The 13,426-nt window shown below is 48.5% G+C and overlaps 1 protein-coding gene across 1 annotated transcript in view; it reads left to right on the top strand.

Annotated features, from left to right (window-relative positions):
- GABBR2 (gamma-aminobutyric acid type B receptor subunit 2) overlaps positions 1 to 13,426 on the top strand; it is a 344,696-nt gene that overhangs the window by 244,657 nt on the left and 86,613 nt on the right. Inside the window, exon 8 of the mRNA XM_054509321.2 lies at positions 3,653 to 3,713. Coding sequence (XP_054365296.2) covers positions 3,653 to 3,713 — 61 coding nt within the window. The remainder of the gene's footprint in view (positions 1 to 3,652; positions 3,714 to 13,426) is intronic.

Below are 13,426 nucleotides of genomic sequence, written 5' to 3'. Positions count from 1 at the left end.
GGCTGAAGCATGGGCTTCGCGCAGAATCCACCGCCTCTGTTCCCACCGCCTTCTCAGTCAGCCTCCTTCAGGTGGCAAGAAAGAAAGAGTCCCAGTGACCCCTGATGGCGGGGGTCTTAGGTGGGGTTGCCCTGGAAACAGATTCTGAGACAAAGATTTGCATACAGGAGGTCGATCGATCGGGGAGGGCCCTCAGGAACGAGACCTGGGAGGGAGGAAGTGAAGCAGGATGTAGCAAAGGGACAAGTGAAATAACGCAGCTGTAACCATGGCCTCGGTCATCCCACGGGGACTTCCGGATCCACGGTCCTTCACAGTTGTCCTGAATTGAGGCAAGGGGGTAGAACTTGTCCCTTCATGACCATTGGATGTAGGCTGCCCCCCAGGAAGGGGGCATAACCGTCCCTGGCACAGCCCCGTGTGGGTGCCGGGCAACTCAGCAGCAGCCAAGATGCCCGGCGGCTGGCGAAATGAGTGCCTCCATCCCAAGGGGGCCCTGGGGCAGCACATGACAGCGTCCGTCAGACAGAGGGGCCAGGAGTAGGGTGGAAATCCACTCCTGTCCGGGCCACAGTGCCCAGCCACCGTGGCGGTGCCCCCTGGGCTGGCAAGAGAGAGAATCCGGCCACCACCCTCGCCTGAGCCGCTGTCCCTTCACACCGGGCTTACTGGCTGCCAGAGCCCCCAGTTTCTCTGTGTCTTTGTTTCTACACAACCATCCCATCTCCATCCAGCAGCCAGAACCATCTTCCCAGATCTTACATCAGATCATAGTACTGCTTTGCTCAGCCTCCCCAACTCCGGGGCTCCTCCCTGCACTTAAAATCACCTCCAGAGCCCTGTCGTGGCCTCCAGGTTGGACGTGACCTGGCCCTGCTGACCCACCCGCGCCCTCGCCGCCACGCCGGCCCTTCCTGTTCCTGCCCTGAGGTCGCACTCTGCTTACAGCAGCCCCCTCCCGCCTTGCGGCCTGTGGCTCTCCTATCAGCTCTTGGGCGACCTCTTTCCTGACTGCACAACCGACCCGTCCCTCGCCCAGCCGCTCCCTCTTACTTTCTTCACGGCACTCACCACAAACTAAAGTCATCTTGTGCCTTCATTGGAGAACTTGTTTCATTTGTCCCTCCTCATCAAATACAAAGCTCTCCAAGAGCAGGAATCAGCTCCTGGAAGCTAAGTACGTGGCCCAGAATAGGCAAGTATTTGTGGAAGGGCAAAATTTCATGAAAATCATCTGACTGGCACGTGGGCTTCCTTGTCGACGTTGACTTGGCTGGGACGGTGGTCCCCATCCTGTCAGCCACGGGCACGGTGGCAGAATTGGCTTTAGCGGTCAGACCCAGTGGGTGCCATGGTAACTTCTTCTGGAAACAACCAGAAGACACATCTCCCTCAGAAGGGGGCTTCCTGGCTTCTTCTCTGTGCAGACCACCCGGTATAGCCCAATTACCCATCTGTGCGTCCTTCATTACCCGCCAATGAAGTTCACGGCGGCTCGTGTGGTTTGAGAACGCAGTCACTTGGGGGCTTCTGTTTCTGAGAAGTGAGGATGCCTGGGCAAAGACCCAACAGTTTATCCCTTTGCCGGATGACACCATGTGATATGGAAAATCTCCTCCCAGGGGTTGGAAAGCTTCCTGGTGCTTAAAATCTTTTTTTATTTCAGCTCTCTGCTATTAAACATTTTAAAATAAAAATTACTACTGCCATTTACTGCATGCCCATTGTAGGTCGGGAGCTGTGCTAGGTCCGTAACTCGGGTGCTCAGGAACGTGCCCAAGGGGGCACTGAAGCCGGGTTTGGGATACTCAGACACGGGCCTCCTTCCACTGCATTATCTGAGAGCTTAAGGAGCCACGTTAGTAAAAATAGTTATCGTGAGGAAAATAAAACGTGACCGCTCTCCCTTCAAAGACGGACTAATTTGTTTTGTTTACCAAGTAAAGGGAGGTTCTCTTCCCCACCTCGTACTCCAATCCAGTGTCATTCCGTCCAAGCTTCAAAGACCATTTCATGTCCTTTTTCATTTAACTAATAAAGGTTCTGCAGAATTTGTCCACATTTTATATCTAGAAGCCTTTGGAGTTCCTCAGAGCGTGGCAGGAGGTGGGCAAATTAGATCCCCACCTTCATCAAACCAAGAAATGTCCTCCTTGTCCCCCCCCCCACCGCCGTCTGTGTCTTTCCCAGCTTTGCAAAGTGCTCTATTTGCATAAAAGTGAGCCTTTTGCACAATGTTCTGTGTTTTTCAATCCTCCCTAGAAATCAAATCACAGCGTCCATCTCACCTTACACTGAAGTGTTTTCACACTCCCGGGAATTGCGTGCCATCACCTGAATAATATGGAATTTGCTGGCCATTACTTTCAAACTGATAGTTCTCGCGGCTGTCTACAGGATTTCAAAGAGGTGTCAAAGTGGCCTTCTAAGGTGCTTCTCGTTCTGAGATCAGGTTGAGTGATTCTCTTTGTTCGAAAAGCCGCAGGGCCTCAGACTTTGGGTTTCCACCTAGGGAAGATACTTCTTGGCACTTTGTCCCGAGCATTGAGTGGGATCTGAAGTATCGTCTATGCTATGACCTGATGACGTGAGAGCATAGTGAGAGTAAAGCGGTGTCCCTTTAAGACCATTGCTTTTCCTAATTGCACGGTAATGGAAAGAGAGGAAGGAATTTATTTCTGGCTGAGGAGCAACATGCTGTAGTGAAATGGCCTGAGCATTAAAATCAAACTTGGATCTGACTCCCAGCAGCCTCACCTACAGGACCTAATACAGAGCGCATAACCTCTCTTGGTCTCAGTTTCTTGATCTGTAAAATGAGGATCATCCCCCTTTCCACTCGAGCTTGTCAAAAAGATTCATTGATATAACGTGTCGATTTCCTGGCACGGTTACAGAATTTTGATGGGTCGTGTATTAGCAAGGAGAGATCCCACCCCCTCTTTATGTTCCCGATTTATTTAGCGCAGCATATGGAAGCCCGGTATCAGCCAGCAAGGCAGATGCTGCAGATGATGCCGTCTGGAGCCCCCAGGGCCCCTAACGAGGGATGCTCAGCTGCCTGTGACACACAGGTCTCTCTGGCTCAAGAACCTTCATTTTGTGCTGCCCCGTAGCCCATTTATAATTGGGGCTGATGTCACCACTCAGGAAGAACTTACAAAAACATTCTCTGTCCTTAATAAGAAATACTAACTGACCTCCAGTCCCCTTCTGGTTCTCACGCCAAACAGCCTCAGCAGAGCCACGCATCTTAATGGGTGAGGACCAGGAGCAGAGTCAGGGCCAGGCCCCGTGGGCCTCATCTCTGCCTCCATCTTTCTAGCACCCTGGAAGACCTTGTCTCAGGATAACACAGGATACGTGGGGGTTTCATGGATGATCACAGTGGTAATGATGACACATAGCTCAGCTTTAATTCACATGTGTTAGTTCTGTTATTGATTTTGTTCTCCTCCAGTTAACCAGGTAAAGTCACAACCAGTTTTAAAACAGTTAGTTTAATTTTGCATCTGCAGCCCCACGGGAATCTATTTTTTTTCCCAATATTAGTAATCACATTGTACCACTTACGAATTGTAGTTGAGATCAGTAGTGTTTGAGCTAATATGGCATTTCTCTTTTGTTCTTGTTTGTGTTGTTTTGTTTTTAGGGTCAAGTTGTGTTCCGGAATGGGGAGAGAATGGGGACCATTAAATTTACTCAATTTCAAGGTAGGCTTTCTGGTGCTTATTCTTTCTAGTTGATGAATTCTATATTCGGGGATGTTGTGTTTCTGCAATAAAATACATCAAAAGAAATGAAAGTATGATGTTCCAGATAAGAGAAAGCAGAGTCAATAGAAAACACTTCTCTGTGAAAACATTAGTTTCAACTTACTTAGAATATTTTTCTCAACTGCATGACTTCTCAGGCTATTCAGTCTCCCCACATGACTCTGAGAAGCTCATGGAAGTATGAGGGTGGGGGTTCAATCCCCTCCAGTATTCTGAAAAAGCTTGCATTATTTTTGTTTTTGATGATAGAAATTTTCAAACAGACCCTAAAGTTGAGAGGACCAGAATAAACCCCATGTACCCATCACCTGGCTGCAACCATCATCAACATTTTGCCAATCTTGCTTTATCTTTACTCACCCACTGCACCCTTTTTTTTTTTTTGCTATAATGTTTAAAGCAGCTCCCAGACATTATCTCATTTCAATCTATAAATACTGCAGTATGCATTCCTACTAGATAAGGACTTTTCAAAACATAGCCATGATACTATTATCCTACCTAAAACATTTAACAATGATTCTTAATATCCTTTCATTTCTAGTCTGTGTTGATCCTCTGATTATCTCCAAAATGTCTCTACAATTTGTGGGAGAACCCACACAATGGCTGGTTGCTATTTCTCTTTAATCTCTTTTAACCCATAATCATCCCCCACGTACTTGTAACAGGTCCTTAATTTTTATTCTAAGAAACCAGGTCGCTTTTTGGACTTTCCTGGTGTCCATGTTGGAAGGGGCTCAGAAACCTTCCAGACCACTTTCCTCAAGTGACAAGGTGGAAGTAGAGGCCCGGAGAGGGGCAGGGGCTTGTCAGAGCCCACAGGGCATCTGTGAGAAGCGGGGCTGGGCTTTCCTCCAGGTAGACACCTCCATGCAGCCCGGTACGGTCATCAGCAGGGTCGTTAGCCAAAACCACGAGATGCACCGTTCTTCACTGCAGTGTTTTTCAGCATCTGGATGTTTCTGGAAAAATCCAGGATCAAGAGCAGTGACTTTGCGTCAGATCCCAAAGTCATCCAGGGGAAAGCAAGAAATGAAATCGAGTTATTCGGGTTCATTCAGACAAATCCCACTGGATTTAGCTCAATGAGGAGAGGTGTTTGGTACTGTGGCTCAGTAATGCAATCTTGTAGATTTACCCATTCGTCTTCCCGTGGCAGGTAATTGAAACGCATGTCAGCTCTCTGGCATGCGCGAAAGATGTAATTTTCGGCAAATGTAATTATTGTCCCATTTGTTAAGTCTTGTTTCTTCATTGGTTGAACCAAGTAAGCATCTTGGCAAAGACACTTTTACTTTTTTTTTTTTTTTTGAGTGATTGTAACTAAATTCTCTTGTCACATTTCCAGTTCTCAAATTATATCATTCTAGGAGAATATTTTATAAAATATTGATTGGCCGATCACAGCTACAAGTGCGTGCCAATTTTATTGCCTTTTTTTTTCATATGTTAGGATTAGACACCAACTCCAGTGACCAGTTTTGGGCATTTATAAGGAAAGCAGTGGAGCAAACAATAGTTCAGAGTGGGTCTGACCCACCTTAGCTCAAGTTGATGTAGCACATTAGGCAAGTAACTTCACCTGTGTGAAGTCCTCATCTGTGAAATAGGAATATAATCCTATCTATCTTCTCGGAATGTGGAAAGAACTCGATAACACATAGAAATATGTGCATATATTTCTTGCTCAGCAAGTAGCAGCAATTATGATTAGCACTGTGTCAAAAAAATTATGACACTTTTCTGAAACAAATCCAGATTCTCTTGGTGTGTTGAAACCCCCAGGTGCCTTTATGTCTGCCTGCCCTTTATAGCTGTTCCCCACACTTAGCCATATGTAGGATGTCAGATACGGCAGGGTCTAAGAGATGATCCTGGGGCCCAGGGGAGGGAGGTGTTCCCCCCCCCGCCCCGGGACACAAGCTGGTTAGTGGCAGAGCTAAGATGGGACCTCAGTTTTCCCCTTGTGCTCACAAGCACACCTACACCTGAGTGTTTTCCCTTTACCACATCTGTGCCCAGTTTTTAGTGAACATCAGAGCTGAACCTGCACATGCTTCTCTTTATATGTTTTTAAAACAAACATTGATCCTGTTGACAGAGGGATTCTGTGTTATTTCGGGACTAAAATGAGCCACTAGAATGCTGGGGGCATGTTCGTGTCCTCACAGGAGTTAGTTTTCCAAATATAGAGGATCTCAGAGGTGCGTTGTCTGCCAGGATGGAGCGGCGCTGAATTATTGGGCAGGTTGCCCAACCTGGGAGGGTGCCTGGTTATCATCTCGTTTCACAGAATGGAAACTGAGGCCCAGACAGGGGAAGGGACTTTCCTGGGGGAGACCCTGACTCACCATGGGATGGTGAGTTCATTCCTTCCCTTCTCTGGGCCCATGCTTCCCTGGGCTGGCCCGGACTCTGTTTTCTGGGACTTTCCAGGATTTACCCCGAGAATTGCCTCATGCCATGGGCCTTTCAAAAAGGCTTCTAAATAGAGCCCCATGTTGTTTTCTGCCATGTCCTTCACACCACCTCTCTCCCTGTCTGCTTGTCTCTCCCTCACCTCCTGCCTCATCTTTAGAGGGGACAGTGAACAGCAGAGCTGGCTCGCTGACAGTCAGCCCCGGTGGTGGAGGATCCCTTTGCAGGGGCTGCTTCGAGACTCACACCCAGGCTGTCTCAAAGCTCACTAACCTGATCTTGGAAGCTGGCCCATCCCACCTTTCCTCTGAAGACCTCACGCGATGCTCTTTCAGCTCTTTATTTGTGCAGGGCCTTCCGAACCCTTTTACCTACCGTAGAGGAAGCATTGCATCGGAGGCTCCGTTAATTCCTTTGCAAAACTAAAACACAGATGAGGTGGAAATGGGAGGTAGCTTTGGGAAGAAGACTAAAAGGGGAGCTAAGAAGCCATGGCCCTGCACTTTTTGATTCCAAGGCTGTAGGGTAGCACAAACACCTGGCGCTCAGTAGGCCCCCAGTGCAAGTTTATTGATTTAACTGGGAGGCAAAAGACCTGGGTTCAAGTCCTTGCTCTGAAACTCAGCAGCAGTGTAACCCTGGGCAAGTTACTTCATCTCCCTAAGCCTCAGCTTAATCCTCTGGAAAATGGGGTGACACTAAAGCCAGCCCTGCCCAGCTCCTGGGGCTGGGGAAAGGGCCAAATGAGATTTTGCTCTATGGCTTCTCAAGCCTGGGAAGCACGTCCCATTACTGACATGATGCCTGGCTCCTGGCCGGCTCTTGGTAACGTTTACTGGATTCGTTGGTGATAGGACTTGTAGAAATTTAAGAACATCTTCATTTATTTGTGGTTTCTGGTGACTTGTCTGGGAAACAGCAGTTAGCCTTGACAACAGAATGTGAGCGGAAGCTAATTCAAGATGATGGCCATTGTTGTTTCAGGCTGGAGAAACCATGTGTCTTGTCAACAGGACTGTTCTAAAATAATGTGCCAGGGTTAGCCCCCCGGCCCCTCTTGAGACCGAGGCATTTTTAATCCAAGGAGGGCTTCAGATCCCTAAGAATGACCTTCCTCACTCCCAGCTTCCCTCCATTTACATTGTTTTCAGGGGTTCCCAAAGCTTTTTTTTTTTTTTAATTTTATTATGTTATGTTAGTCACCATACAATACATCGTTGGTTTTTGATGTGATGATCCGCGATCCGTTGTTTTCGTAGCTTTTAATTCCCAGCAGGACAATGTAGATGGTAGATGGGAGATGCCGTCAATGACACATCCATACTCCCAGAGCATCCACAATTCCAGAACAAATGCCTCATGAAAAGCACCTGCACCCCTCACCCATGCAAGGAGTAGGCCATATGTCAGGGAATTGGTGCTTTCAGGGACACCTTGTGCCAGGGAGGAGAGAGAAGCAGAGGATAAACCACCCAGCATCCTTCCTCTTGGGTGGGGCAACTGCAAGGTATATTCTGCTCTGTCTCCAGGGGTCCCCAGTGGAATTGTGCCTCAGTTGCCCGCCCAGAAACCTGCTCATGCATGCCCCCAGACTGGCTCCCTTCCCTGTCCTGTCTCACCTCCCCACACTTCTTGAGTGTGCCACAAGACCACCTCCCAAATCAATTCCGTGTCCTCCTACTCTTGTCTCAGGTGCAATTCTGAGTGACGCACCTGTGGTCAGAAGCCGGCATTGGCATCCTGCTGGCCACACACCGTGGGTGCAGGAGGGCCAAGGCCTAAACCCCTTCTGACTCCACATTCAGTTGCCCTCCCCCTGCCCATGCTGGAGCTGACTGCCTTTAAACCACGTGTATGTGAGCATGAATGCCAGGGAATTGGCTTCTTTCTTCCCTCAAGAGAAGAAAGAATCCATGTTCCTGCCGAAGTCTAAACATGGTTCAGAATTTGCAGCAGGGAAGGAAGTTGAGTGAAGCCATGATTAGAGCCTTGTTTGTGCTGTTCTTTGGGAGCTCTCAGCATCTGCACGCTCGCCCGCTCACCGGCCCTGCCTTCATTAGGCCTGTTTGTCAGAGTCTTGGTGAGCGATAATGTGCTCGAATTTCACACGGCTTCTGTGCAACATAAAGGGCTCAGACTTCGGACTTTTCTATTTCAGCACCTGATTTGAAGGCACGGGGTCTTGCATCACTCCAACAGCATGATTGTCATTCAGAAGGTACCTAGTGAAATGTAGGCTTGTCCTCCCCATTTGCAGACATTAATTACCGTTTGGTCTTTGGGGTAACAGATACTGTTCTATTCAGTGCACATTTCCTGAGCATCTGCCAGGCGCTTTACCAAGTCCTCTGAGGGAAGCCAAGTTGAATAAGATACAGTCCCTGCCCCCTGGGGGCTTCATAATTTTTCTGGCCCAGTGCCAGGGTCTATAAAAGCAGGAAGATGATTTCCCAGAACTGACTAGAAAACTTTCGGAGCTAGTTTGACTCTAGTTTGAGATGCTTGAGGCTGGTTTTTAATGTCCTTTTCCTTCTGTCAAGGCATGTATTGTAGCTCCCTTCATCTAGACAAAGGTCTAGAAAGGCCAGGTCGTCCAACTGCCACTCGACTTGATATAATTAAGAGTGGAGACATGGGCCGCTGAAACGCAAGAGACCCTGGCAGGGTTGTGGGTCAGCAGAAATGGGATGACACACATGTATGTGGGCTCTTTGAGGCTGGGAGCCTGACCCTGACACTTCTGAGCCTTCATGATCCATGATCCTTATGTTTCAGAGAGCCCAAGGAAGGTAGCCTGAAAAAGAATTATTTAGCAGACCTTGTGTTTCATTGAGCCATAGACTCTCCATGTTGAAGGGAGCCGTGACTCTCTCTTGCAGCATTACCTCTCCTTGAATGCCTCCAGTGATGGGGAACTCATCCCCTCGCATGTAAATGAGCCTTGAAGCAGACATGTCTCTTCCTTACTAATTAGGTCCTGTGGCTTGATCTCTCTAAAGCCATCATTTCAGCATTCAGTTTAAAATAGTAAAATTAAAGGGGATCATTTTCTTAGCCTTGAGGGATGGTGAGAATTCCATGACATTGAAGCTATGAACGGTTCAGTGACTAGCACAGAGAAGGACCATGGCAACCGTGGGCTTCCTGCTCCTCTCCTGGGCACTCATGACCATAACCCCAGATCCGCGGCCCCGCCAGAATTTCTTGAGAAAAGTACTGTCTTGCTTCTCGCTTGTTTGTGGCCTATTTCAAGCATTTGCGCTCATCCCGCAGGGAAAGGCAAACACTCTAAGTGTTTAACGCATATATTGTGTTGGTATGTCCTTACAAAATATGGATTGCTCTTTCGTAGGCATATATTTTTATTTCTGTCTGTGCAACTGGATTATGTATCTTCTATTTCTTTCTCTATTTTTTTCCCTCCCCACTCAGCCTTTGTTTTTTGGAAATGCTTCCATGTTCCTGTGTGTACATCTGAGCCATGCCTTGCGCTGATCATGCTTTACCCATCCACTCTGCCAGTGACAGCTACCCAGGCCACCTGCAACTCCCTACCCATAGAAATAATGAGTGTCCTTGTACATGTCCCCTTCTGAACCCAACTGGGCGTTTCTTTAGGACAAATGTCCAGGAGCAGAACTGTTGGATGGGAAGGTGTGTGAACACTGAACATGCCTAAGATCCCAGATGGCTCTTTCAGTGCCCACACCTGTCTCCACTGCCACAGCATGGGGGTTCCTGTGTCCCTCCTCCCACCAACACTTGCCAGTCCCCGGCTCACTCGTTGTTTGCCAGGCTAAAGGCATAAAGTAATATCATACTGTAGTCTTAAATACCATTTCTCCGACCGCTAATGAGGTTTGGACATTTGTTCCTGTGCTCGTCAGCCATTTGTTGATCTTTCTGATCCTTCGACCACTTTTATTTTGAGGGTACTGTCTTTTTCTTATTGATTTGCTAGCGTTCCTTATGTACGCTAAATATTAGTCCCCTTTTACCTTTAGGCTTTGCAAATACCTTCTCCCATTCAGTCACTTGTCTATAGACTTAAAGTCCTTGTTGAACAGAAGTTCTTAATTTTGATGTGGATAAATTCCTTTCTCCCCCTGCCACTCCATGGTTTGGGCTTTTTAAGTTTCCTGGGAGTCATTTCCTGGCACCTGCATGCCAGCTCCTGACTGGGCACAGGGGGTGCCAAGCTGGGTAAGATGCAGCCCCTGCCCTCAGAGAGCTCCTGGTTGGGGGTGGGGGGAGCACAGACATAGGACCTCAAGTGGGTGTGATACGTGGTAAGGGTGTTCAGAGGAGGGGCACTTGCCTCCACCTGCCAGATTCTAGGAAGGCTGCCTGGGAGAGGAAGCATCTGAGTTTTCTTTCCTATCCCTGAGTTTGGGATTTTTTTTTTTTTAAAGATTTTTATTTATTTGACAGAGAGAGAGACAGCGAGAGCAGGAACCCAAGCAGGGGGAGTGGGAGAGGGAGAAGCAGGCCTCCCGCCGAGCAGGGAGCCCGATGTGGGACTCGATCCCAGGACCCTGGGATCATGACCTGAGCTGAAGGCAGACGCTTAATGGCTGAGCCACCCAGGCACCCGAGTTTGGGATTCTGAAGGGCCAGTGGGAAGTTAGCTGAGAAGCGGAGACAAAAGGTGCTCTAGGTGCAAATAACCTGTTGTGTTTATATATGTCCTGGGTAACCCCAGATACTTAGCTTTTGCCCCTAGCCCAGTTAACCTAAGTCAACAGACAAATCTGCCCTTAGCAGGATTATCATATTCCCAAGCCATTTGGCCAGTGTCCACCCGGCCTGTTAAAAATTTCCAAACAAAGGTCAGTGACGTTAATTTGTTACAAATGTGGCAGTGGCATATTGTTTATGAAGACAGAGAAGAGTGTGTGCAGGATTCAGGCCAAGGAGTGCTGCTGAGAGGTGCTGCTCAGCTCTGCTCCTCACCCAGTGACAGGAGAGTCACCCTCTAGGGCCTGTCCACAGGCAGTGACCAGACTGGGGATCACTCCTGAGGAAGGGCTGGCCATCTGGAGAAGAGCAGAATCAAAGCCCGTGATCGCCATGTTCCCACCTCCGAAGAACCAGCAGGAGCAGGAGTCCATGTGATGTGTGGCCCCCAGGCAGAGGCAGGACCTGTGAGGCAGGTTTTCAAAGCAATTGCAGAATCATCGAGCAAGAGGTGGAGGCCACAGAGATCTCCCCACCCAGCCCACTCGCTTTAGCAAGACCCAGGCAGAGGCCAGGACTTCCTGGGGGCTCCTCACTGAAGTGACGGCAAAGCCAAGACTAGCTCCGAGGGTCCTGTCTACCAGCCAGAGCTTGCTCTTCTCCCTGCGTTTGGGATTTTGTTAGGAGGGCCTAGAATGGAATAACTTATAGCATTTTTTATTTTATTTTTGTTGAGTCAAGGCCATCCTGTGTTTTAGACCTTGGAGTCATACATTGAGTGTGTGTGTTTGTAACCATTAAACTTTAAAGAACACATATACCTCCTTCCATTCGGATCTAGAGCCAATTGAGGACTAATGGACAGTTAAGGGTGAGGGGAGTAGAACCCAGCTAATGCAAGAGACCCTGTAACTGGCTCTCCCGCCTAGGGGTTGCGGTCCCAGAAGGAGGTAGAATCACTGACGGAAGCTGTCTCCCAGCCATCTCGTGGATGCTCTCAGGCCCACAGCCAGTGAATATTTTCAGACTGGACTTTTTTTGGCAGCCTAATTTTCACCAATAGGACCTATTTCCTTTACGTATCATCCAAATCTAAAATTTGAAATAAAGAATGGGTTTTTCAAAGAGAACACTTCTTTTTGCCCCACAACGAGGAAGCAGCATTGTTCTTCGGGAGAGGGGCTCTCTTGTTCCATACTATTTTTAGGCTCTTAGCACAGAAACTGTCGGCATTAAAGGGCCTTCAGTCAAATCTAGTGGTACTCAACTCTGTGTGTTAGGATCAACTTAGGGGACTTTTAAAAATACTGCCGCCCAGAACCCACCCCTCAGCCCCCCAGAGGTTCTAATATAATGGGTCCATATTAGGACTCAGACGTATGTATTTTCCAGCAGTTCCCAGGTGATACTAATGCCCAGCCGGGGCTGGGAACCATTGGAAGCCCTGCTGTGCAGTTTGCCGATGGAGAAACTCAGGCCAGAGAAAGAGACAGTCTGTCCAGGGCCACACAGTGAGTCAGTGGCAAGCTGCGGCAGAGTTGTGGGGCAGGACGGCAGCCCTCTGCTCAATTCCTTCATCTACCCCCACCCCCTGGTGCGTCTTCCTAGCCTGTCCCCTGACCCACAGTCTGCAAGGCCCAGTCTGTATCCATTGGGTGGTTAACGCTGTTTGTGAGTTAGCAAGGAACCCAAGAGTTAAACATTGAGAGTGCTGGGTGCCTATAATGGTCACCACCAGCTGGGCCACCAGCTGGGCCGTGGAAGAACACAGAGGGCACCATCCTTCTACCTGCAGACCCGGGAGGGGTCCTGGGTAGAGGACAGGGGATGAGACTCGATGCTACCTAAGGATGCCAGATGCAAGGCTTCAAGGCCCGCTCAGGAACTAACTGGCTGATAGGAATCATGAGGCCTGGGTACACCTAGGTCATAGCTCCAACACCAGGAGCTGTCACCCATGCCCTCAGCCCACAGCAACTGAGGTGCTCAGAGGGGAGCTACGTACTCAGAGAAGGCTTCCTGGAAGAGGTGGGTGTAGGATTGGGCCATGTTGGTAGAGGGAGGGGAAAGCCACCTTCCAAGCAGAGGGACCATTATGGGGAACCATGGCATTAAAAAAACCTAGGGAGTATTTGGGGACCGAGCAAATAGCTCAGTTACTTTTATCATGAGGCAAACTACAATTTATTGAACACTTACTGTGAGTTAGGCTGTAAGCCAGAAACTGCCCATATTTTCCTCTTTAATCCTCATGGCCACTTTGAAAGTTCCCATTTTCCAGCTGCAGCCACCTGCTAACAAAGGGCAGGCTGGAGGGAAATAGTATCTGCAGATGAGAATAATTTTACCTGCCTGGTGGGGCTGGGTGAGTCTTTAACTACAATCTCAGATATTATTAATTTTTTTTTAATCTTTGTATCTCCAGCCCCGAGCCTGGCAGATAATAGGCACCCAGTCAATGTTTGTTGAATGAATGAATGAATGAATGAATGAATGAATGAATGAATGAATGGAGTGCTTAAGGGATTTAGCACAAGCATGCCTCAGTGCCC

Source organism: Mirounga angustirostris, unplaced genomic scaffold (genome assembly GCF_029215605.1).
Source record: "Mirounga angustirostris isolate CCGP_5_RB_7025 unplaced genomic scaffold, mMirAng1.0.hap1 SCAF_15, whole genome shotgun sequence".
In the NCBI taxonomy this organism is placed as follows: domain Eukaryota; kingdom Metazoa; phylum Chordata; class Mammalia; order Carnivora; family Phocidae; genus Mirounga; species Mirounga angustirostris.
The sequence above is the reverse complement of the archived record's forward strand: the minus strand, read 5'-3'. Positions and strand labels throughout refer to the sequence as shown.